This window comes from Brugia malayi (genome assembly GCF_000002995.4).
Source record: "Brugia malayi strain FR3 genome assembly, contig: Bm_v4_Chr1_scaffold_001, whole genome shotgun sequence".
NCBI classification, from domain to species: domain Eukaryota; kingdom Metazoa; phylum Nematoda; class Chromadorea; order Rhabditida; family Onchocercidae; genus Brugia; species Brugia malayi.
In genome coordinates, this window is record NW_025062475.1 from 1,736,413 (window position 1) to 1,759,727 (window position 23,315).

Consider the following 23,315-nt stretch of genomic DNA (forward strand, 5'->3'; position numbering starts at 1 on the left):
TTATTAACATCGATGTGAAGAGTCGATTAAAAAAAAAAAACATATATATTGGAATGCTTGTAATGATGCCACACCTGTGGACACATTCGAACAACAATTTAATGATCTACTGACTCATCAATTGCCTTTTTAAAAAAAAAAAAAAAATATTGAGGAGGAGAAATTCCTCATTGCACACTTCTAATTATCTCTATTTATTTATTTAACAAAACAAATCTATCCTTATGTTTTTTTTTTTTTTTTTTTTTTTGTTCTTTTAATGAAAAGTTAGCTATTTTCAAATTTAGTGAGAATAAAAAAAAAAAAATTCATGTCATATTTATGATTTAATGTAATATCAATTTTCTAAAAATTTTACTAACTTTTTGCAAAGTTTTATTCCATTTGTTTGTTAAATTTCTCATTAAAGTTTTCTTTTTTTTTTTTTTTTTTTTTTTTTAACAAGAAAATTATTTGAGTGAAATTTATGTGAATGTTTAGTTTTATTTATAGTAATATATGGCATAATTTATTTATTGATTGATCTAAATTAATACGAATGTTTTATATTATCTGTTTTGTTTCTAATTAATCAATTAATTTCGTCGAGAACAAGTTTTTTTTTTTTTTTTTTTTTAAAAATAACGCAGCGAAAATGTATATTTCATTTTTATATATACGAATAAAACAATCAAATATTTTCTTTTTTCAGATTTCTTCTTCTATTTCTCAACATTTGATAATACAAACAATAAACAACGTTACTACAAATAAGGAGAGAAAGAGAAAAAGAAGAAAAGAAAGGGAGAGAGAGAGAGAGAGAGGGCAAGGGTGTATATGGTGAAAGGAATTAACGAAGGATCAAGTGATAAATAGTTCGAAAATCTTTACTGCTATTACTATTTTTGCTAATTATTAAAGTACTATTCAAATTTATTCTTATTACTATATAATTATTATTATTATTATTATTAGTGATAATGCAATTATTACTATTATTATATTCATCAACATATTCATTCGTCTTCTTCTTCCTTACAACATTATTATATTTATCTGTTGTACAAACTGTTACTGTACCATCAACTACTGCTATCAATAATTTGCATTGTAATGCAGCATTTAAACAAGCAGCTGAAATTAATGAACCAGTAAGTTTTGTGTTTTTATTTTGTTGATTTTATATTTATATAAAATAATTTTTCTTTCATTAATTAAATCATTTAATAGATTTATTGTTATAGCTAAATTATTTTAATAATTATTAGATATTTATTATCATCATCAATATTTCATGTTAACTTATATAATAATTGTTAGATTATTATTATTATTAATTAATGAATTGAATTATATTCAGTTAGTATTTTTTTCAGTTCATTTTCTACTATCAATATGAATTTGAATTCATAATTTTCAAAAATTTAGTTGAATAATTTTATTGAAGTTATTTAAAATGTAGAAAGTAAATGCAGACGAATTTTGAGAATTTATTTGCTCATCCCATGTTTTTTAAATGTTTTTTTTTAAATGGTTTAAAAAAAAAAAAAAATTGAATTAAACGTAACTAATCAAAACTTTTGTAACAATTAAAATAAAGTAAAAAATTAAAGATATAATTTTGATGTATTTGAGTTTTTTTTTTTTGATTTATCTTTTTCTATTCATGAAGCAGAGTATACTTTCTTTTATTATATTGAATTCTTTTTTTCCCCTTGTGGAAGTTTAAGAATTTGTTTAATATTATTTTAGTTAAACTCTAAGGTTTTTGGTTCCAACTTTTTACCATTTTTTTTTTTTTTTTTACAGCATTTGAGGTAACGAAAAAGGTAATATTTATATGATTACGATTGATTACTCTTTCTTACTGCAATGATTGATTGATTGTTTAAACTCATCTATTATCAGATATTTTATCAGTCCTATTGTAATATTTTGTTACTTTTATAGAAATTACATTCAAATTTGATTTTAGATTAGATATGAATTTGATAGAAAGAAATTCAAATTTTAATTTTATTTGTTGAAAAAAAAAAAAAAAAAAAAGGATAGCATAAGCTGTTATTTGCTATACGATGAAAAATCAATAATAAATAATTATTACCAATGAAATATTCTGCATTCCAAATTCTTCTAATAAGTAGTAATTTTTCTATAAAAGTGAAAAATGAATAGTGAAATTTGTGAAATATATTATACTTTTGTATGAAGAGGATATCTTTCTTTGTATTTATTCATTAAAAGATAGCCGAAATATAAAACTTAAAAAATACATTTTTTTTTAGGAAATTCTGAACTTTTTTAGAAGGAAACATTTAGAATGAGTTTTTTTAATTTTTGTATATTTTATATATATATGTATGTTGCATTTTTTTTTTTTTCTTGGAATTAATAATAATAAAATAAATTATTTTTAAATGAATATTTCAAAATTTTCTTGAAAACTATTAACAGTATTTTTGTCTGAAATGTTTAATTAATTAAGATAAAAGGTTTCAGTATTCGTAATAGCTTATAGTAGAGATTCATAAATAAAGTTTATGGATAAAATTCAATGAATTTGAAAATTATTTGATAGCTATCAACAAAGATGCATTTATGATTCTCTTAGATTATTAGAAGACGTATGATATAGTTATCTTCATTTCTAATTATTTTTAAATAACAAAAAAGGTAGTAAATTAACTATAATTATATGCTTGATTTAGTTAGCTGTATATAGCTGAATAGCTTAAAAAAAAAAAAAGCCACAAAGCTATAATTTATCTATACAGCTAAAAATAAATCTCGAGAAAAATGAAAGGATAATATATGTAATTGGCATATAGGAAAATAGAACTCCTCAATGCTTCCAAAGAACATAAATTTTATACGTTCCATCAATTTTTTTTTTTTTTTTTTCTCATTATCAAGAGAAATAATAGTTCTTTTTATGAATTTATTTATATAACTAATAGCTTACAAGAACGATTGCTGAAAGATATTCAGAGGATGTTTGAAATTTATTGCTTTTAAAAATTATTACCTTCCATTTTTTTTTTATTAGTTTTCAAAATTCTTTTTTGCTTTTGTTTTTTTTTTTTTTTTTTTTTTTTTCCATCTTATATTCATAAAAATTTTTAAAATATTGCTTCTATCATTTGAATAAATTTTTGAGCTAAGCATTTTTATGTAAATAGAAAAAAGCATTCATATAATGTAATAAAATATATTTATCAATTGTTACTTTTACTGTTAAACTTTTATAGTTTAAGATATTGAAAGAGGAGGAAGTGAGAAAGATTTTTTAGTAAAGAAATATTTGAAAATAAAATTGTTATTCCTAATTAGTAATTTCTCATTTTCTTATTTCAGGAAGCATGCCATTGTTTTCCGGAAGTGGTATCTTCAAAAGAGCACGAATCATTGTTATCAAACAGAGAAGGTCTCTGGATTGGTTGTACAAGACAGAAAATGCCACAGGTGTTCAGCGCTTTAAATGCACTTAATGAAACAATGGTATCTAAATTATGGATTTGGGATTCATTGGTTAATATTATACCAGCTGATATGTTTGCTCAGGTAACATTCAGGTGTCTTGATGTTTTGTTTAGCAAATGAAATCATCTCAGTTACGTTCAGATTCAGAATTTCATGATTTTTTTTATAGTTCAAATTATTACTTTTTAAACATGATTTAGTTGCTGAATAACATTGTTGTTATAATTGCTAAAGAAAAAAAAAAAAAAAAAAATGTTAGAGACTAATTGAAATGTGTAAGGAAACATATGATTGATTATGTGAAATGATATTATAAAATAGATATTCGTTATATTTTTAAGTGATATTTTAAGTAAATCATATTTTATCATTCTTTTCCTGTATAAATTTTCATCGCTAATTTCAGTAAACGGAGAGTATTGTTAATATTAACAATTATTAGGAATTTATACATAAAAAATTCAATCCAGATGTAACTTTGCAAATTTTATTAAGTGGTATAATTATGGGTTCTTCTTTATGTAACCATAAAATGCATTTAGTTCTATTCGAAAGATACGATGGTTTCAGGTTCGTCCTCGAATTTTATCTATAGAAAGATCAGGATTAAGCCTATTTCGTCCCGGTGCATTTAGTAAAATAGGACGACGATTACAAGTGCTACAGTTGAGGAATAATATTATCAAACGAATAGAGCCTATTATGTTCAAAGATTTGGATCGTCTTGAAGTGCTGGACCTAGGAGGCAACAAAATTTCCTCAATTGTTGCAGGTTCAAATACTAATTATTATTCGAAACCTTTTTTTCGAAATTATATTTATTCTATAAAGTGATGTTCATCTTGCACTGAGTTTTTCATGAAGTTATAATTTAGTAATGAAAAGAAGACTGAGGAACATTTGAAGTACTTGAGTGTTTGGCAGTGAAAAAGTGCCGATTATTTTTATTTTTTTTTTTTTTTTTTTTGCTGAAGTCGTTGTAATCTTTGTTAGTAAATGCTATTGTAAATAAGAAAGAGGAAAAAGTGATAGCGAAAATTTTCAGAGAAAAATCATTTAATTGTAATACAAACAGTTTAATACTAGAATGAGAATATCTGAATAGAGAATGAAAGAAATAACTGTTTGTGAATGAATATAGAATTATTAATGTTGTTTTCGTTTGCAGATTCTTATGCTTTTGGAAGATGATTTTCTTTTTAAGGTGAATTGGATCGGCTAAAAGATTTGGATACGCTAATCTTAAGTGATAATCAAATATCTAATATTGAAGATGGAGCTTTTGCATCTTTGAGTAATCTAAGAACACTAAATCTAGCGAACAACAAACTGATGAATATATCTGCGTAAGTTGTTTTTTTTTTTTTTTTTTCGTAAAAACGATGAAAATAAAAAACTTTTTAGGTTAAATCTCTTCATCCAATTACTTCTGGTGAATAAAAAGCATCATCTGTAATCATAGCTATAAAATTTATATGTAAAGAAGATAAAGCATTTTGTTTAATTGCATTGTTAAGAAGTTCTAATCTATTTTCAGTGGCACTTTCCGTGGTCTTAACAACCTGGAAACGCTGAATTTGCAAAGCAACAACATTTTATATGTTAATTGGAATGCTTTCGCGCAATTGAAGAATTTGAAATATTTAAATCTTGGTAGGCTTTTGTGAATTTTTCGTAAAAGGTAAAAGGGATATTGAAAAAAGAGCTTCCTTTAAATTCTTTAATAGATGGTAAGAGTGATCAGGACTTAGTGTATAAATTATTTCATCTTTAGGATCAGCAAATTGATAGGAATCATTGAGATTGCAGATTTTGATAAATAGAAATATTTGAAATTTGATTAAAATTTTTGACTGGTTAAGAAATGTAAATTCAAAAAAAAATTTTTTTTTACACATTTTTTCTATTAGAATCTTAATTGCTAATTGTTAAATCAAAACTAAATGATTGTAAGGAAATTATATGTGTCAATTATAGGAAATAATCATATTTCACGGATAGATCTTCGTGGATTGAAATCGTTAGAAAAATTATTTGTTAACAACAATAGCATCCAATCAATGAAAAATATTACGTTACGTGATCTACGCAATCTCGCTTTGTTAAGTCTAGATAGAAATTCGATCACGGAAGTACTAAATGGTGATTTGCATTCGTTAGGTGAAAGCGGCAGGTACGAATTTGTTTTAACATATTTGCATCATATTTTAAAAATGCATCCTGGATTTCTCTTTTGATTATGCATTGAAGCACTTTTTTTTTTTTACATGATAGCATTTTTTATTGTATAAAAGATAATAAATTAATATTTGAGGATATGATTGTAGTGATAATTAAATATGATAAATAGAATGAATTTTTTCCCAAATTATTTTTAACCAGCATTTTTCAGACTCAGCACATTTTCGATTGCAGCGAATAATATTGGTAAGATTGAAGCTCGTGCATTAGAGCCAATACATCAAATTACTGCACTATCGCTACAAAACAATCAACTCACTTCACTGACAAGTAGTGATGGGACAGGTATTCTTTCTTAATATTTTGAATGATCCAGAAAAATCGGGATGGTAAACTACTTCGTCTTATATTTTAGAATACATCAATAAATTTCAATATTTTATAAAAATATGATAATTAGGATTATAATAATGGCTTTTTCTATAATTTATTATAATTTCTATTCAAGTTCCTTACCGTTTAATTTTATTGCAGCGGATATATCTTTTTTGCGACCATTAAAGAAGCTTACTAAGCTATATTTATCGAATAATAATTTGGTACGCGTAGGAGAACATGATTTCAGCACACTGAACTCGTTGAAGTTATTAGCGCTTGATAATAATCAAATTGAAGAGGTCAGTTATTTTTTTTTTATCACTTTTACTGAAGAATTAGGAATGATTATGTATTTGTTCACAACATATTAAAATGTGAAGTGAGCTGGACTACATATTGTCATTGTCTACCAGAGCTCTTGGTACCGCTGTTTCAGTTTCTATCGAAAGCTACCTACTTTTGCAGAAATTATATATATATATATATATATATATATATATATATATATTCCATTTAAAAAAAAAAAGAGCTTCAGATACACGGGAAGGCATTCATTGGTTTGCCTTTAAAACGTTTGTACCTCAATCGTAATCGCCTTTTGTATTTGCCCAAACAGTTACTCGATAATCTCAATGTTGAACAACTTAGTGTCGTCGATTTCTCAGGTTTGTCGTCCTTTCTTTTCTTCTCTTTATTTTGTCATTTAGAAAAAGAAAAATGCGAATACAAAATTTTCCGCAGTTGTCCTCTGCCTTTTGTTGAACCCTTAGGTAGTCTCGGATGCTTCATTAATAATATCATCGATTTTCATTTTTTGACTTTTTCTGCACTTTTTATGATATGCTTTCTTATTACACCTTTTTTTTTTTCTTTTTTTTTTTTTTTTTTTTTTACTGCAAATTTCTCCTTCTTTCCTTTCCTAATTTTCATTGCATTTTCTAATTTTCTTTATGCATACTCCATTTTTGCATTTTTTTTTTTTTCAAATAAAAACAGACAGTTTCATTTTGTAGATAATCTCTGGCAATGCATTTGCGGTGAAGAATGGCTGGCGGACTGGCTGTCATCAATTGGCGATCGAAACGTGGTTGATGGCAATATGGGATGTATTGGATCACGAGTATGTGCTACAGAGCATACAAATGAAGAACATAGTATCTGGATAACGGTTGTTGCCAGCGTGCTTGCAGTTGTTTCATTGCTTATTCTGATTGCAATAGCATTGTTGTACGTCGAAGATGGTAGGTTTTAATTTATCGCATAGTATATGCATAGTTTATGTAATTTTAAGAATTTTGAAAATATAATTATCTTCCTTATTTATTATCAGTGTAGTTTAATTTTGTTGTCGTTTAATTGCAATAGCTCTGCTATAAATATTTTCCTTTATCATAATTTTCACTTTTTTTTTTTTTTTCAGGAAAACGTGTGAAAAAACTATCATATCCATTAAGACGAGTACCTTTAGATCTTCTACAGCTTATTCCAAACGGTTCAACTACTTCATTGCCATATGAAAGTGGTATAGAACCGTTGCTTACATGTAGCATACCAAAGGAACCATTGTTAAACGATGATAAACTTCGATTGTCTACTTGCATCAAAAGTGCATTAATCGTACCGAATCATAATAACAAGAGTGATATTGCAAATAGTAATAATGGTTGTATAAATGGTAATGGAAAGAAACGAGTTCGTTTCAACAATGCATAGTTATTAAATGTAACGATTCAGGTACTTTTCCTATGCAAATGTTACAAAAAATATAATTTCTTTCTTTAATTTTTATTTTTCAAAATATAAGAATTGTGAGAATTTGCTGGTTTTTTGACCTCTTTAGAGGGACATTTTTAAAATGATTTTAGAGAATTCTTTCTCTGCAGTTAAATGTAAAGTTTTTAAACACTTTTAAATAGCATGTATGAAATTCATAGCATAAGAAGCATAATTTCGTTTAATCTTTATCTACTTTACCAACATTCTACCACTGTTATATTTAGGTAACATTGTTGATATTTCCTTTCCTGTTTTCTTCTTGTTTTATTTCTCATGATATTAAGTTTGTCGCTACAATGTTCGCTACTGATTCTTCATAAAGCATTCCATTATGATATATTATGATGCTGATGCATTGAATTAGGAAAAGTAATTGATTTTCAATAATAATAATAATAATTTCAATAATTTTCGTAATTTGTCACAGATGTTCATTAAGGAAGAAACATTGCAAGCATAAATTCATTTTTGATGTAGTCTCATAACGGGTACTTATAACTGATATTCCAGAACATCTATAATCCAAACGCCAATCTTATTTCTGTTATAGTGACATTTTGTTCTTATTTTCATTAGAAAAATCATTTTCATCGATTTAGGTGTCATAAAAATTATTGTAGCATACTTCAATGCATCAGCATAATTCTTTAAGAGTTAAAATTCTAAAATCTATATGTCAGATTTTCGGGGCTATAGCTCTTGAAAGAAGAAATAGGCAAGTTTTTATAACTCTGTCGAAGTGCAGTTAATGATTTTTTATCGGTTTCTTTCATTTTTGAAACGCTTAATGTTTATGGTCGCAGGTACGGCATCTTTTTTTTTTTTTTGAATCATTTTTAGCCTTTTATTATTTTGAATTATTACCTTGTTTCGTACAAATCACTATTTTATTTTTGGCCTTCTCGTGTAAATTATATGTTGGTTTCTCAGAGCAGTTTATGTGTATAATATTGTAAATATTAAGTTTGGAAAGGCTTATTTCAGAATACTCAGTTGTTCTTATAATCTGCTTCTTGGTGCTACTAAAGATTCAGCCATGATCTGTTCAAATGACATATTGCCATATTTGAAATGCGAAATTTAAAATGGACAAAAAAAAAAAAAAAAAAAACATAGAAGTGCGAAATTTCTAGATAAAAATAAAATTAATTATTCATCAAGAAGTGGTACTTGCGATTCTTTACAGGTATGCAGTTCTTTTGATCATCTCAATAATACGAAGTTAGAGGAGCAGTACATGCATTAATAATTCTATTAATCAGGTGAAATGATTAATCGAATCAGATCCCTTAAAAATTTTGGTTTCTGTTTTGTGTTTTTTGATGTTACTGATGACCTTTCTCCATGGATTCTCATTGTTACCTTGATGTGTCCTTCGTACTTCCTCCTGCTTCTCAACAATATAATATAATGTTTTGTCACAGTGCGCACCCAAAATTTCACACTATTTATTGATTTTAAAAATTGCTTGACTCGTCCGACTCAAAAGCTGGAAAACTTGAGTCTCGATTTCAGCCATTGCAAAATCAGATTATCTGCTAACCTTTAATCATTCGAATTTAACTGATTTAGTAATCTCAGATTAAATGTATTTGATTCTGATTTCAACTGTTTATTTGGCTGATTTCACTAGACTCATTTGTTCAAAAATTTCTATTCCCTGTATTGTGATCTGCTGAAAGAAATTATTTTTTGTTTAGCACATTTTTTTTACGTAATTTTCACAGCATAACTAATCAGCGGTATTTCTCAAGGACACAAGCGTTTGAGTTTTGTCAGTGTATTTGATTATAAATTCATTCATCTTTATTTTTTTCATTTCACATTGTTATATTCGGTGTATGTGTTTACGATTATAATTTCTGCATATATTTTTATTGCACGACTGTCCACGAACATAATCTCAGTTTTCTACTCTTTGTTTTCTACCTTCTATGATATTCATATTTAATTTTAAGTAAAATCTACACAATTTGTTAATTCATTACCATTATATTGCAATGGTATTCATTCATCCAATAAGGGCTCACATGGTTTAAATCTTGATATGCATTTGACATTCAGAGAGTAAACATCTCGCTGTAACACGTGTTAGAAAAAATTTCGTCGTGGATAACGACTGAAATTCCCGCACTTCCAAACTACGTAATGGATATCATTACAAGAAATGAATATTCGACGGCATCTAACTGATAATAGCAAGCTTTCCCAATTCAGTGGTTTTAACATTTGGAATTTTTTATCGCCATTTTTTGAAGGAGGGAAATTAAAAAAACGGAAAAAAGTCAACTAATGATTCGTTTTTGGTTCCTTGAAACCTACGGAAATCTTTCATGTTCTCACACTAGATTTTTCACCTGCCTATGTTGGCTTGGTGAAGTTATTGCATGTAAAAGCTATGGAAATACAAATAAAAATATAAAAATGTACATTAAAAGTTGACAAATCTTCACAATAATCACATAGAGAAATATTAACAAATCTTCACAATATTCAGAATCATGCCCACAAAAATTATTTCTGAAACTCGATTTATTATCAGTCTGTTTGTCTTCATTTCAATTCATATTACTCTCAGGAAAAGCCCAGGGACAATCTTGTTTCGCTAAAAAAAAGACACGATTATAGTCGATCCTTCCCAAATCCCTAGAATGTAAGCTTTCTTAATTATGAAGTGAATTCGGTTCAAGGAGTATTAAAACCAGTAAAAGCATTCCATTACTGGAGAAAGCTACAACCATTATTAAATTTAATTTTGACTTCATTCAGTCATAATTAGTAAGTCAAGAAGCCAACTAATCCATCTTACTTGCTCTTCACACCTCAATTAACATGGAAAAAATGAAAACTTTTCAACTTTACAAATATGCAATTGTTTTGCCTTCAGATTTCTCTCTTCCGAGATAAAACTTTCATTTCAAATATTCAGTGATTTCAAATCTTCCATTGATAAGACATGAAAACTTTGAAAATATTTTCCCTTCTGCCATACCACCAGAATAACAGTCCAAAATGCTCTATAGATTCGAATACTATATTGAGATACACGAGAGTTGGACAGATTTTATTCACTTCACTATATGCCAGCTAACCCTACCATACGTCAACCCATTCCGTTACACGTCAACCAAACCATTTCACTGTTACAATAACAAGGCTGCCATCTCTAGCTGCTGCTAAAGCGAATCCAACGGCAAAAATTTCTAATTAGAAATTGTCAGCGTAGCAAAACACGAATCCGGTTGTGGTGTACAACTATGACTATGCATTGTGAAATTTACTTAGACCATAGTATGTGATAAGTATTGTGTAGGAGCTGATTTCGTGTTTTTATGAATTATGTGAGAAGCGTTATAAGCTGTAGCGAGGAGGTCAAAAGATAAGATAGAAATGTGATTTAGACTGAATAAGAGAACACTTCAGATATTTACTTCTAAATTATATGATTTCGAAAGCAATAAGGCCTCTCTGCTTATCTTGATAAAATTTTATTTGCTTATCTTGATAACATGACTCAACACAAGCATGCACAACGGCTTCATACCGTGGATAATAACTTTTGATTGGAGTTGAATATGTAAAGAATGCTTAACAATAATTCGGTACCACTGGTGGTTAGCATCCCTTTCAAGTTTAATTCATTGAAAGAGTAAAGGGAAAATAGTATTGAAATCCATATTTAAAAGAGGAAGGTAGGTGTTACAGTAAGTGTTACAGGTGATATGGATCTGAACCTGGGCGGAAGCAAGAAGAAACAACATCATGTCCGGAAGAAATACAGCATCATTACGTTGGATTTATTTAAGCCTACGAAAAAATCATATCCTGAATTTGATTATGAAAAAATTTGCAAGGAATATCTGGTAATCAGATTACTAATATTTTGTAAATTTTTCTTTTTTTAACGCGATTTCTTCAATCACATGTTTTCTAAGGAAGACACTTCTTAGGAAAATTAACTTTGGAAATCAGAATCACTGAGAGTTAATAGTAGTGGTTGATTTTCGCAAGAGGATCGCATATTTTGTTAGGGAACTTCTGCAAATGAAATGTTCAGTTATTGTCATCCTTAAGTTTTATTTCTTGAAGTGTTCAGTTAATCTTGTGCCATGATTTCACCGATCAACATACCATGTTTGCTTCTATTAAATTCTAAAAATTTTTGATAACTTTTATGTTTAACGGAATAAAAATGTGCAATTCTAGAAAGAAGATGAATCAAGTGGTGAGGATGAACGTTTCCATGATCGTGAAGCTGAGGAAATAGTGAGAAGGTTGGAACGAAAATATGTGAGTTGAATGCCTTTACTGAATTAATCGATGGATAGTTTTATTTTAATTTCCGAATATACAGGTCTCGTAATAGTTGCTTGGGACTTGTAAACATATGTAAAAAATGCTATTAAACAATGGTATTTAGTCGGAATCTGAATCAGTTATATGTTTTCAGGGCGGCAAGAGAGACAAGCATGGTCATAAGATTCGTTTTGGTTGTGCTGATGATTATATGGACAAGACAGCCGGTTATGACCTCACTGATCCATTTATTGATGACACGGAAGCTGTAATTTTTTAAAAACTTATTTGATATTAGTTCTGGATAATTTCATTCATCTTATTTGTATGCTTATAATTATGTGATAATTATTTCAGTATGATGAACACGTTCCTTCAGCTTTGGATACTGCACGCGGAGGTTTTTATGTTAACAAAGGAAAATTGGAGTTTAAATCAAAGTTTGCTGAAAGTGACGGAGATAGTGATATTGAAGATACAGTAGTCAAGAAGAAAGCGGTGGAAAAAGTAAGAATCAGCACTTATTGATAACACTGACTTCTTTATCAGCAACTGAGCTTTAAAAAAAATAATGTAGTTCTAATTCTTATTCTACCTTTTGTATTACCTTACGCTGTAGTTAAATCTGAAAAGTTTGGGAATTTTTTATGCTGCAATTATCTAAATTATTTTTCATCCTTATCTCACGGTTTATTATTAACTGAGGTTCTTGCAATAGATGTTATTAGCTAGTCTTGATGAAATATCCAGATGATTATCATTTCAGAAACGGAGAATCTCCAGCGATGAAGAAACAAGCGATAGCAAGCGTACATGCATTTTCCCTCCTACAAAATCACCTGTCGATAATAGCTCATCATTAATGGAATCTGTAAAAGCATCAAATCCTCAGTCACCAGTTAGATTGTCTTCATCCGGTGCTGCTCCTACGGTAAAACCAAGAGACCCATCTCGCAATCGTCTGCTCACACAACAGTATATTAAAAAGCGACGTCTTTTGGGGCAACCACCAATGGCAAAAATTCAATCAGCAGCTGTAAAAGCTGCTCTTGGTGTAAAAAAGAAGTAAGTATTTTGATTGAAAATGCAGATTTTGTTAAAATACATTTTTGTATTAGCGTCATGGATAGTTTTTGTGTTTTTTAACTTCATTCTGATTGTTATTGTCAAATGAAATATGATCAGTTGATTGGATTTTACATGTCGATACGCTGATGTGATAATTAATTTTAGTCATCCTGCTTTTTTGATTTTAAGATAGTTTTATCTGTTTAGGAATTAGTATTTATTATTTCAGACTGAAACCACAAGCAAAGAGAGCAACTATTGGAATGAACGATGAGGATTTAGCTGGATTTTTAAAAGACATGACAGGTGGTGAAATAGAAATCGTGGAAGGAATAGAAGATGTAATTTCTGGGACGAAAGAAGTGCGGTTTTCTCAGATTCAAATTTAATTTTTGATAATTAGTGGCATAATTTAGCCAAAATGTAGTCTGTGATGACTTCTCCAGTGAAAACTACTTTTTACATGTTTTTTCAGCAGGTCTGTCAAAAAACAACAAGCACACCCATCGAACATGACACTGATGTTGTTGATAAACCGGTAACACCTCCTACTGAGAAAGTATCACAATCACAGGTAGCTTCTAGTTCAGGTTTATCTGCGCCTTCATTCACTGTAGCCATCCCGAAACGCTCACCTGGGCGGCCTACTGGTTCAACAATGCAGGTTAGATTAATAACTAGAGTGTCAGTTACACATTAAATCTTGATTATCGAAATCATCTCGTCCATTGGAATATCTGCAGAATCAAGTTCAGCGTACTATTATCTTTATCTTTAGATTTCCAATTCTTATTATTTTTATGCATTTTAGCACAAACAAATGCCAATAATGTCGGATAAATTGCGAACAATGATCGATACATATAAACAGAAGACAAAGGAATTTGGTGCACCAAATAAAAAAATCCGTCTTCCACCGAGTTTGGTTGATCTTTGCATAAGGTTTGGGTCTATATTGTTCGATGAACACTAATGTCGTTTAAGTAACCGTTAAAAAGAAACCACTCGTTGCAAAGTTTGTCAAAAGAAGGGAAAGTGAGATTCACTGTAGGTGACGTAATGCTAATAATGCACTAAAATAAATGAAATGAGTAGCTTCGTATGTCTTTAAAAAAATTTTTTTATTGGAAAGTTTGCTCTTAGTAGACCCTCTATTATTTTCAAAATTTTAACACATTAATTTACTAATTTATAGAATTGAAGAGCAATGTACGTTGGAACACTTTAATCATCAGCAAAAGACGCGAATTTTTGATTTGCTGGCTAACTGGGTCTGTGTGCAACGAAATTCTCTGTATATCCGTATGAAAGCTCATCGAGATCGTCATGAAGTTAGTTGAAATAGGCTGACAGTTTTTGGTAATAACTATGTAATTTTATGAGTGTTCCGATTACTTGATGAGGTACAGCATAAAGTAAGTGCAGTTTTGATTCTCATTTAAATACTTCATGATACGATTGGGCTTTGTACAAAACAGATAGATTTAGAAAAATAGAAATGTATTTCAACCAAGTGTTTGGTGGTGATAGACTTATGAATGGAAAATTGCATATGTGCAAAAAATTATCATGCTAGTGATATATCTTAATCCACTGCGAAAATTTTGATAATCATACAAAGGTTTTATTTTTTAACAAATTCGTGTTATTTTTTTTTAATGGATTTTTTTTTTTTCAGTCGATCGCTACGTCGGATTCAGACATTAATGCAGATGAACCAGTGAATGAAGTGAAAGAAGCATCCCGCTCAATGAACAGTGAAAGACTGTTTGGTTCTAATGATTCATCTTCTTCCGTCATTACAATTTCATCATCTGTTTCGGATTCACCTAAATCTCCTCATGAGACAATAACGTCGGAAAAGAAGGAACAGCTTATTGGTGTTAAACATACGACAAGCAGCGATGCTGCCAGATCATTAGATAAACATATTGCAGCAGCAAAGGAAGGCACTGAAAAAGTGGGAACCACATCATCAGATGCTACCGCTCCATCCATATCTGTTAAAAAATGTTGGGATTGTTCGATCCCTTCAAAAACTGTAAATTTTATGTCAAAAAATTTCTTATCTACATTTATTTATTTATTGCACCAGTAGATGCGTTTGCAAATCTTAGGCAATATGTTCTTGATTAGATGCCTAATGTAATTTTATAATGTAAATGATGTCTTTGTATAGAACTTATTAGTGATTTGGATTTTGAGCGATTATCAATGGTGATAAGGATAAGAAATGATCTCAATCGCTAGTGAAACACCACTTTTTTTTGTAGGCTTCCGATTCATCAAAAGCTTCAATTACGACGAATGTCACTAATGCACTGAATAACACTCAGCTGTTATCTGTGTTTGCAACAATGATGCAACAAACTCGTGGTGATTCTCTTCGTCAGCAACAACCTGTTGTTGATAATTTAACAACTCAAATGAATGCTCATCTCCTAAGCAGTAAACAGCAATCCGAACTTTTGTCGCAATACCAGTTAACTCTCAATAACATTGCAAAGTGAGTCTTGTATATTTCATTTAGCTTTCTGGATTAACAATTTTTTCTTTGTTGCTTATTCCTATTGCATTTAATCGAATTAGACATTTGAATCTACATTTACTCGATGAGAGCTTCACTTTGAACTTGCTCATGAAATAACTGTAGCTGTTTTATGTTATGTGATCTATATGTTGCGTGATTTATCCATCGTTAAATTACTAAGTAATCTTTTTTAGACCATTCATTGGCATAACTATTAAGTAGAATTCTATAGTGTGGGTTATACAATAATTTATTGTACTACAAAGTTTAGGAAATTAACCTCCCTCTGTTTTTACTGATATCTCATTCTTATAAATTTCTATTTGAAATTCTCATTAAGCCTTACTGTTGGATGAACAATGCATAGTAATGGGAGTCTGTGACTTTTTTTACATGTGCCAATGAATGGTCTAAAAAAAAAAATAAGTTGGTTTATATGGGAACAGAATAAGTGTGCTTAACGCATACATAGCGGATGATATCGAAATTGCTATAATGAATTGGTTTTAGTGATTTTTTTTTAAAAAAACTAAAAGAAGTCAGTTTTTTCTCATGGGAATATTAACTGACTCTTAATTTTTCTTAAATGGCATCAAAAAACTCTTCTACAAGATACACACAATATATTTTAACCTGTTTGTAGGATGACTACCATAACACCAACTAGCTCTGGGAAAACTTCTGTGCCATCAAAACCTATTGCTTCCAAAAGCGATCCACAGCCATCGAAACCTCAAACGAAAACAAATCGAGCGCTTCCCAGTAACAGTTCCAATTCAACTTTAATAAAAGTAAGTCTTTGAAAATCACAAAACGCAAACGTCTACTGCTATCACTACAGTAAGTATCACCATTTATTAAGCATGATGTTAATTCTAGTATGTCAGTGTCCATAATTTGGAGCACTTTATGTTGTGCTCGCAGTTCTCTTTTCAAATATTAATGTTTAGGGATTGAAACAACCTACAAATGAGAAAACTTCACGTGCACTGAAAGAAATCAACAATGGATTGGCTCAGGTTGTTTCAGGTAATGATATGTGAAAGGTCACAGTACAGAACTTCATAGCAAAGAGTGAAATTTGTAGCAACTGATTAATTTAATTTTCAGAAGTGGAAAAAGCTGTTATTTGTACTGAAAACGAATATCTAAAGGAGAAAGCGAGGTAAATGTGTAATTTATAGCGGAAGTTATGAATATGAAAAAATGTTAAAGGTCTTTGTGTTTTTTGAAATTGCCAATTCGAAAAAAGTTATGAATGAATAATTTAGGGCTGAAAGAGAAGGTAAAATTGAGCCATCGAAACGGTTTGTTTGGACTGAACCATTGAGGTACTTTTTTGATTGACTTCTATGATAATTTGTTTTTATTCCATTTGGTTGCGATTTTTCCAAAATTAAAAATATTATATAAGATTCGAGTCTTACTGTATTAGGTTATTTCATATTCAATCGTTACTTTTAAGAATTGCTAAATTTGCCAAGCTTCCTTTCATTTTAAACTAAATTATTTGCTAATGTTCTTTTTTGTATAAATATTAATATTCTTTTCAGAGCAACGTTGAAAAAACAAGTGACTTTGCTGTTTACTAATCTCGAGCAACATGGTGATTCTACCCATATTACTAATACGACAGTTGTGCAGTATTTGTACTACACTATTAGACCGCTTTTCAAGGATTACGTTAAATTTAGGTGATTTACAGTGTTTTTTTTTTTATATTTACTTGGGTTGTTCTCCTTGATACATATCAAATATATGATATAACAGAAAAGAAGAGCACAGCTGCAGAAATATTAGTGCCCAAGAAAATTTTGGTAAAATTTGAGTCTTGATTTTGGAAAGCTGTTGTTGTCATGCTAAATGAATAGAAAAACATGCCAAACAAAATTGTTCTTATTCTTGCAGAGACTTGATCTTGGAGATATTGCGATTGTGTCCAGAAAGACGGCAGCTGGTTCTTATTCCTGAGATGAAAGCATTCATTGAACTAAATGATGATTCTAAAATACAGTCGTAAGTTATTCATTTCATTGTTTTGATTTCCTTAAAGTTTTTTTGTGACCTTTGAAACCTTAATTGAATTTTTGATTCCAATTTTAAATTCAAATGGAATTGGCAATGACTGGGTAAGAGTAAAGAATAAATTTTATGCTTTTAGATATATTTTCGGTAGTTGTTGCTTATTTCCTTAGTTCAAGTGAATTGTATGATCATATATATATGTATATATATATGCTTGTCAGGCAGAAATTTGATATTAGTAATTCGCCATTTTTTCATCGTCATTTCCATTTCCATCAGTATTAAGTTTACTGATGTGATGGTTATTTCATAAAAACAAAAAACGGACAATAAAGTTGACAATGTTGACTAAATCAGTAGTCGACTTAAAGCATCGACTTAAATTTGATTTAGTTTTTAATTAATCAAAATAATTCAATTTTTTAGTGGAGCATCTCAAGTAACACCGAAGGGATTGAAAACTTCGAGAGCCGACATACTATCTGCTAAAATTTCTCGGAATAAAAATGCATCAAATACTGAATTGCGACAAGCATCAACTGCTAATGCTGTGGATTTTCGTTCATCGAATACTTTTGACAAGAAAGAGAACTATTCCGTGAAATGTAACAGTGGAGTAGAAGTTGAGATTCTGGTTAGTTGAGTTGTTGATAACATAGTTTTCTGTTAATCATTTCTGTACACGAAGCAATGATCTGAGGATTTCAGTTTTTTATTTAGTTTGACTATAAAAGAACATATATTGGTATATGTAAACGAAATATTTCATACATTGGTTTTAAAAAGCTGAGCTTCATTTTACTCTCAGTATCAGTCATTTTTATAACTATAGTGAAAGGGAGTTTGGGTTACCGGACGGAATGATCGCTTAAAAATAAAAAATTTTCGATTGGAAAACATGCAGTGCAAGGTAGTTTAGATTATAAACCAATATGATATCAAACTGAATATTTGGTCCTAATTCCTTAACTCATATAAATATTTTAACCGTTGGTAATCATTGGGTTGTTTTAGGCTAGTTCAAATCGAACATCTGCACTCCTAACGCCTAAGTTAACTTCTGGACAGAAAGTCATGTTAGCTCGGGAGAACAAGGAACGAGAAAAATTATTGGCTGAAAAAGCAGCAGCTGAGGTAAGATTGTTTTCTATTGTTTTAGGTGATTGAAGTTTTGGACCGTGAGTCATTATTTTAAAAGACCAGTTTTTTTGTATCGCGGTTTGGAGGTAAGTGAGGGGTCGAAAAAAGTTTCTCCTGGTATAGAAGATTAAATTCTGGATATTTTTTAAGTTCTCATTTCAGAAAGCACTCAGAGAGCGTAAAGAAATTGAGCGGAAATTGCAGGTATATGCCTCATTTTCGAATGAATAGCGTAACAAGAAACAATTTTTCTGTAGTTAAAAGTAATAAGCAAGCGAAATTAACTTTTGAAATTGTTTCTTATTTATTTTGCATTTCAAAGACAACTTTCTCGTTTACACTTTCTCTGTTTCTTATAACAAATTTCGCATTTCAGGAGCAGAAAGAACGTGAAGCAGCTGAAAATAGAAAGCGCGATGAAGAAGCTATTAAGAAATGGGAACGAGAGGCAAGTAGAGAGAAAAAAAAATTATTTCAAAAAAACCTTACTAATAAAATGCGGGTTTATTTTAAATGATTTTTTTGATCCTTATTTTTTAGGAAGCTGAACGGCTGGAAGCAAGTAGAGATGAAGATGAAGATTTGGTTGCTGTCGAATCAGTGGGTTTCGCTGTACGGCCAAAAGTATCTTTTTCCAGTTTAGGCACTTCTCGTTCGAAGGAAAAAATGCCAAAATAAATGCTTGTTGTATATTGGAATATAAGAAGGAGAGCAGTTTAAAATGAATACCGCATTTAAAGATTTCAATATCTTATTGATTTTCTGCTTGGTATTCCACTTGTTATTATGGATGCAGAAAAAGAAATTCATTTAATATTTCAACATCTTGTGGAAATATCAAATGAAGTTGTGCATCTGAAAACGTTTCATTACTCATCAAACGAGATCATCAACATCATTAGCGATAAAGCATCGTTCCATAAAACAACTTGACGTAACAGCGATATCGAGACAGTTTTTTCAGTCTTCAATAGATTGCATTTCAGGTGTCCACGTTAATTTTCAGCTGTTGTGGAGTTTCGTGTGTATGTTTTTTTTTTTTTTAGCTTGATGATAATCATATTTTAAAATGATGTATTTTCTTGCTCTGCACTATATTTTTGTATCAGTTACAGGATTCGGATTTGCAAGAAATTGAAGAAGTGGAGTTAGGCGCTGATACTGAAGTTGACATGAACACTGAAGAAGATGTATGTTAATCCGATTGTTTATCACATTCTCAACTTAATAAATCTGTCATTACTAACTTGGATGAATTTTGCTAATTTCTGCCAAAAGCAATGAATTGCAGTACTTTACCCGTTCCATATATTTTAGGTGATTGTAGATCAAAAGAGTGGAAGTCAAATGTGCAATTCGGAGAGTGAGCAGGCATGTAGTAGTACTGAAGCGGAACGGTCTTTAGTAAAGGTAGTTTTATTTTTTAAATCACAATTTTTTGAAATAGTAATTGCTTTGAATTGGAGATAATCAAATTTTCATATATTGAATTACTGAAAATATGAAAAAATCCGAAGAGATTTCGGAAGATTTTTTTTGGTTAGTGTGCCAGTTATGTCTTGACAAAAAGTGTAGTTTGAGAATTTCATTTATATATATATCCCAGCTAGAAAGCTATTTTTGTAATCATTTTGATCGGCAAAACAATTAGCAAGGGAGTTGATGTTAGATAATGCAAAACTTGTGCGAATTGATGATTGAGGTATTTTTTTGTTGTGAATTTGCAATTTAAACTTTTTTAATTCTTACTTTTTTAAATTATTAACTCTAGAAAACCGAGTCGTGCAGTAATAATGGTCTATCGGAGCAAAGTTCACCTAAAGATTCTGTAAGCAGCGCGCAGTCAGTTCATGCATCATCCGTGTCACGAATTATTCATTCACAAAATAACCGGCAAACAAACATTGTGCATTTCACACCTTTATCTTCATGCAAACAGTCGCCGCCGGTAACAAAAACTCAGAAGCTTCCAGGCGCATCTTTGTCTTCTGTTACTGCTAACTTTTCATCGTAAGTTGTTTTTCTTTCAAAAAAATTGATAGTTGAAATTTAATTCAAGTTCCTTCTAAAAATGGTTATTCCAGGAATAGATTTTCGGAGACATGCAAATATTCAAATTCTTCTCAACGGAAATCTTCACCTCTCGAACAAGCGATGCGGGAAATTACGTCTGGAACAAGCAAAGATTCTCAGGTCAGCAACACTTATCAGTCATCGTGTATACAGCAGCAATCTTCTTGGGGTGTCAAGCAACTTCCTAATTCTTCTTCTTTATCTAACGGCAGTCAACTATCAACATTACATTCCATTTCATCATATCCTCTATCTTCGACTTGCGTAAATGATACTTTTACTAAATCACAAATAACTCAACAACAACCTGTTTTTTCCTCTTGTTCTGTTCAGCAGCGTCAAATCTCCTGTAAGAATCTTCAGTCCCAACATTCTCCGACAATACGTCATGCTTCTCAAGTTTCTCAACAGTCCATTCAGGAACAAGTACATCAACATCAACATAATCCCACACAACATCCCTACAGTTATTCCTCCTCTACTATGACCCTTCCAACTTGCAATATTCCTCAAAATGCTTCGCGAGCTTACAGCAGTGTACTTTCATCACAAAAGGTCATGTATCCGCAGCATTCTGTATCTTCAGCAGGTTGCTCTTCAGCTTTTTCACCTTTACCACAACCGCCTACTCAGCAGCAACAACTAATGACTCATCAATCAGCCTACAGTTATCAACAGGAGCAATTTTTGTTGCATCAGCAGCAACAACAACGACAAAAGCAATTATACGGTGAACAACAGCATCAAATGAATGCTTCACGCAATCATCAAATGTATAATAATTGGCGATGAGCATTTCCTCTTTCTCTGTAAATCTTCTTACTGATTGTATTTTGACAAATTTTTGTGATTTGCTATGGATCATAGGTACCTTTCGGTAATTTAATTTCCTTATCTGATTTCCATTTATTGAACTAAATGCAAAGAACATTGTGTGAAGAAACTCTGATTAGGCAATTTTTCTATATTTTTATCATTTTCTTTTTATTATATGTTGAAAGGATAATTATTGATTTAATTGTATGTTTATATACTTCCTATTTTTACTGAACTTTTAGTTATGGATTTGAGATGATGTGAATGATGAATAATGATAAAATAGTTGCTTGGTTCTATGGTGAAACTCATTCGATTGGGAAATTTTCATACGCTCTGATTCTATCGGAATTGAGGGCGTAATAGGCGAATACTCCAGAATCTTAAGGGATATTCTCTTTTCTGACTTTTTTCAACTCTTGAAAAGCGAAGATGTTATAAAATAAGGACAAGGATTTTATATGTATTTGTGTTAAAGCAAAAAGAATGTAAGATCCAATTATTGTTTAAGAAATTACTGATAACAGGACTCAGAGTATAAATCCTAGAGACGTGTCTTGTTTGTTAATTGGATAGCTGTTTTGATAAGTAAGATAGTCATGGATATATTGTATCTGATCCAATATATAAGTTTATGGCTCATTGTCAATATTAGGCCTCTTATTCTATATGCATTTTTTATTTAAATTATGTTAAAATGGAAATTATACAAAATCATACTAAATAAATTGGTTAGTTTATCGACATTTTTGAATCTAGGAGTGAGGTTTTCTTCAATTTGATTAATTTTTTATGTTGCAGTATTTTCTTTTAAAATTCATTTTCTGTATCTCTTGAGTTTCACCATCAATTTTTGAAAATATCAAATTTCCATATCCAATGAGTTTTGGTTTAAAATTCGTTTCTACATAAAATTAGCAAATAGCAATTATTTTCATACTATTTATTGTGTAGAACTATTATTCTAAGAGTAGGTGGAGAATATGAACAGATGTTTGTGATTGAAGTCAAGCTAATGAATTGTATTTTAAACTTAACAGATTGATTTAATGTTTTAGTCTAACTACAGTTAAGTTCATATAAGATAATGTATTAATTTATATATGTCATTATCACAAAGTGTCAATTTATCACTCAATTGGTATCTATCATATTTTCAGTAATTATGTTTGGAATTGCTACATTTCAATAACTTATTCGATGTTAATTTTCTATATTTGCAATATCGGATATTTTCTTTCTCACTTGCGCTTTATCATAAACATATTTTCGTTACTTTTTTGAGATAACATTCTCTAATTGCTTCCATAAATGAAATTTTATCCTGTTTTTTGTTTTGTATCAGATATATTTTGCCATTTGTATGTGTCATTTTGTTATAATTCGAAATCTTGGAAATTTTAATGAAATTTTATGTTTTAATTTCGGGATTTTTTTTTTTTTTTTTGAGATTGTTATCATTTTTTGTGTTAGTATTTTTTAAGAACTGTGCCAGTTGGTTGATACATTGATGAGTAAAATTATTTTCTAAACATATATATATATATATAGGCTCAAAGGTCCTCTAAATCTA

The 23,315-nt window shown here is 29.9% G+C and overlaps 2 protein-coding genes across 5 annotated transcripts; both read left to right on the forward strand.

Moving 5' to 3' along the window:
* Positions 1–959: 959 nt before the first annotated feature.
* On the forward strand, positions 960–7,731 carry Bma-pan-1 (Leucine Rich Repeat family protein; the record flags this gene model as incomplete). Its single annotated transcript, XM_043076242.1, has 11 exons — positions 960–1,130; positions 3,334–3,540; positions 4,030–4,231; positions 4,664–4,805; positions 4,997–5,112; positions 5,437–5,632; positions 5,852–5,985; positions 6,175–6,317; positions 6,554–6,683; positions 7,032–7,259; positions 7,439–7,731. 11 exons carry the CDS (start codon positions 960–962, stop codon positions 7,729–7,731), a joined length of 1,962 nt encoding a protein of 653 aa, XP_042932176.1.
* Positions 7,732–11,516: 3,785 nt separating this feature from the next.
* Bm8716 (Uncharacterized protein) lies at positions 11,517–21,718 on the forward strand (the record flags this gene model as incomplete). Of its 4 annotated transcripts, none has more annotated exons than XM_043076243.1 (27): positions 11,517–11,657; positions 12,001–12,084; positions 12,245–12,358; positions 12,448–12,597; positions 12,857–13,155; positions 13,388–13,520; positions 13,634–13,822; positions 13,970–14,100; positions 14,354–14,489; positions 14,837–15,199; positions 15,432–15,664; positions 16,332–16,479; positions 16,639–16,717; positions 16,799–16,853; positions 16,960–17,019; positions 17,242–17,382; positions 17,597–17,704; positions 18,140–18,347; positions 18,728–18,847; positions 19,016–19,057; positions 19,230–19,305; positions 19,398–19,477; positions 19,963–20,043; positions 20,171–20,263; positions 20,625–20,863; positions 20,938–21,046; positions 21,260–21,718. In XM_043076243.1, the coding sequence occupies 27 exons, from the start codon at positions 11,517–11,519 to the stop codon at positions 21,716–21,718; spliced, it is 4,071 nt and encodes a 1,356-aa protein (XP_042932177.1). The 4 variants fall into 4 exon arrangements, with proteins under 4 accessions (XP_042932177.1, XP_042932178.1, XP_042932180.1 ...); XM_043076244.1 differs by having other exon boundaries at positions 19,969–20,043; XM_043076246.1 differs by having other exon boundaries at positions 13,634–13,732.
* Between the last annotated feature and the right edge of the window lie 1,597 nt (positions 21,719–23,315).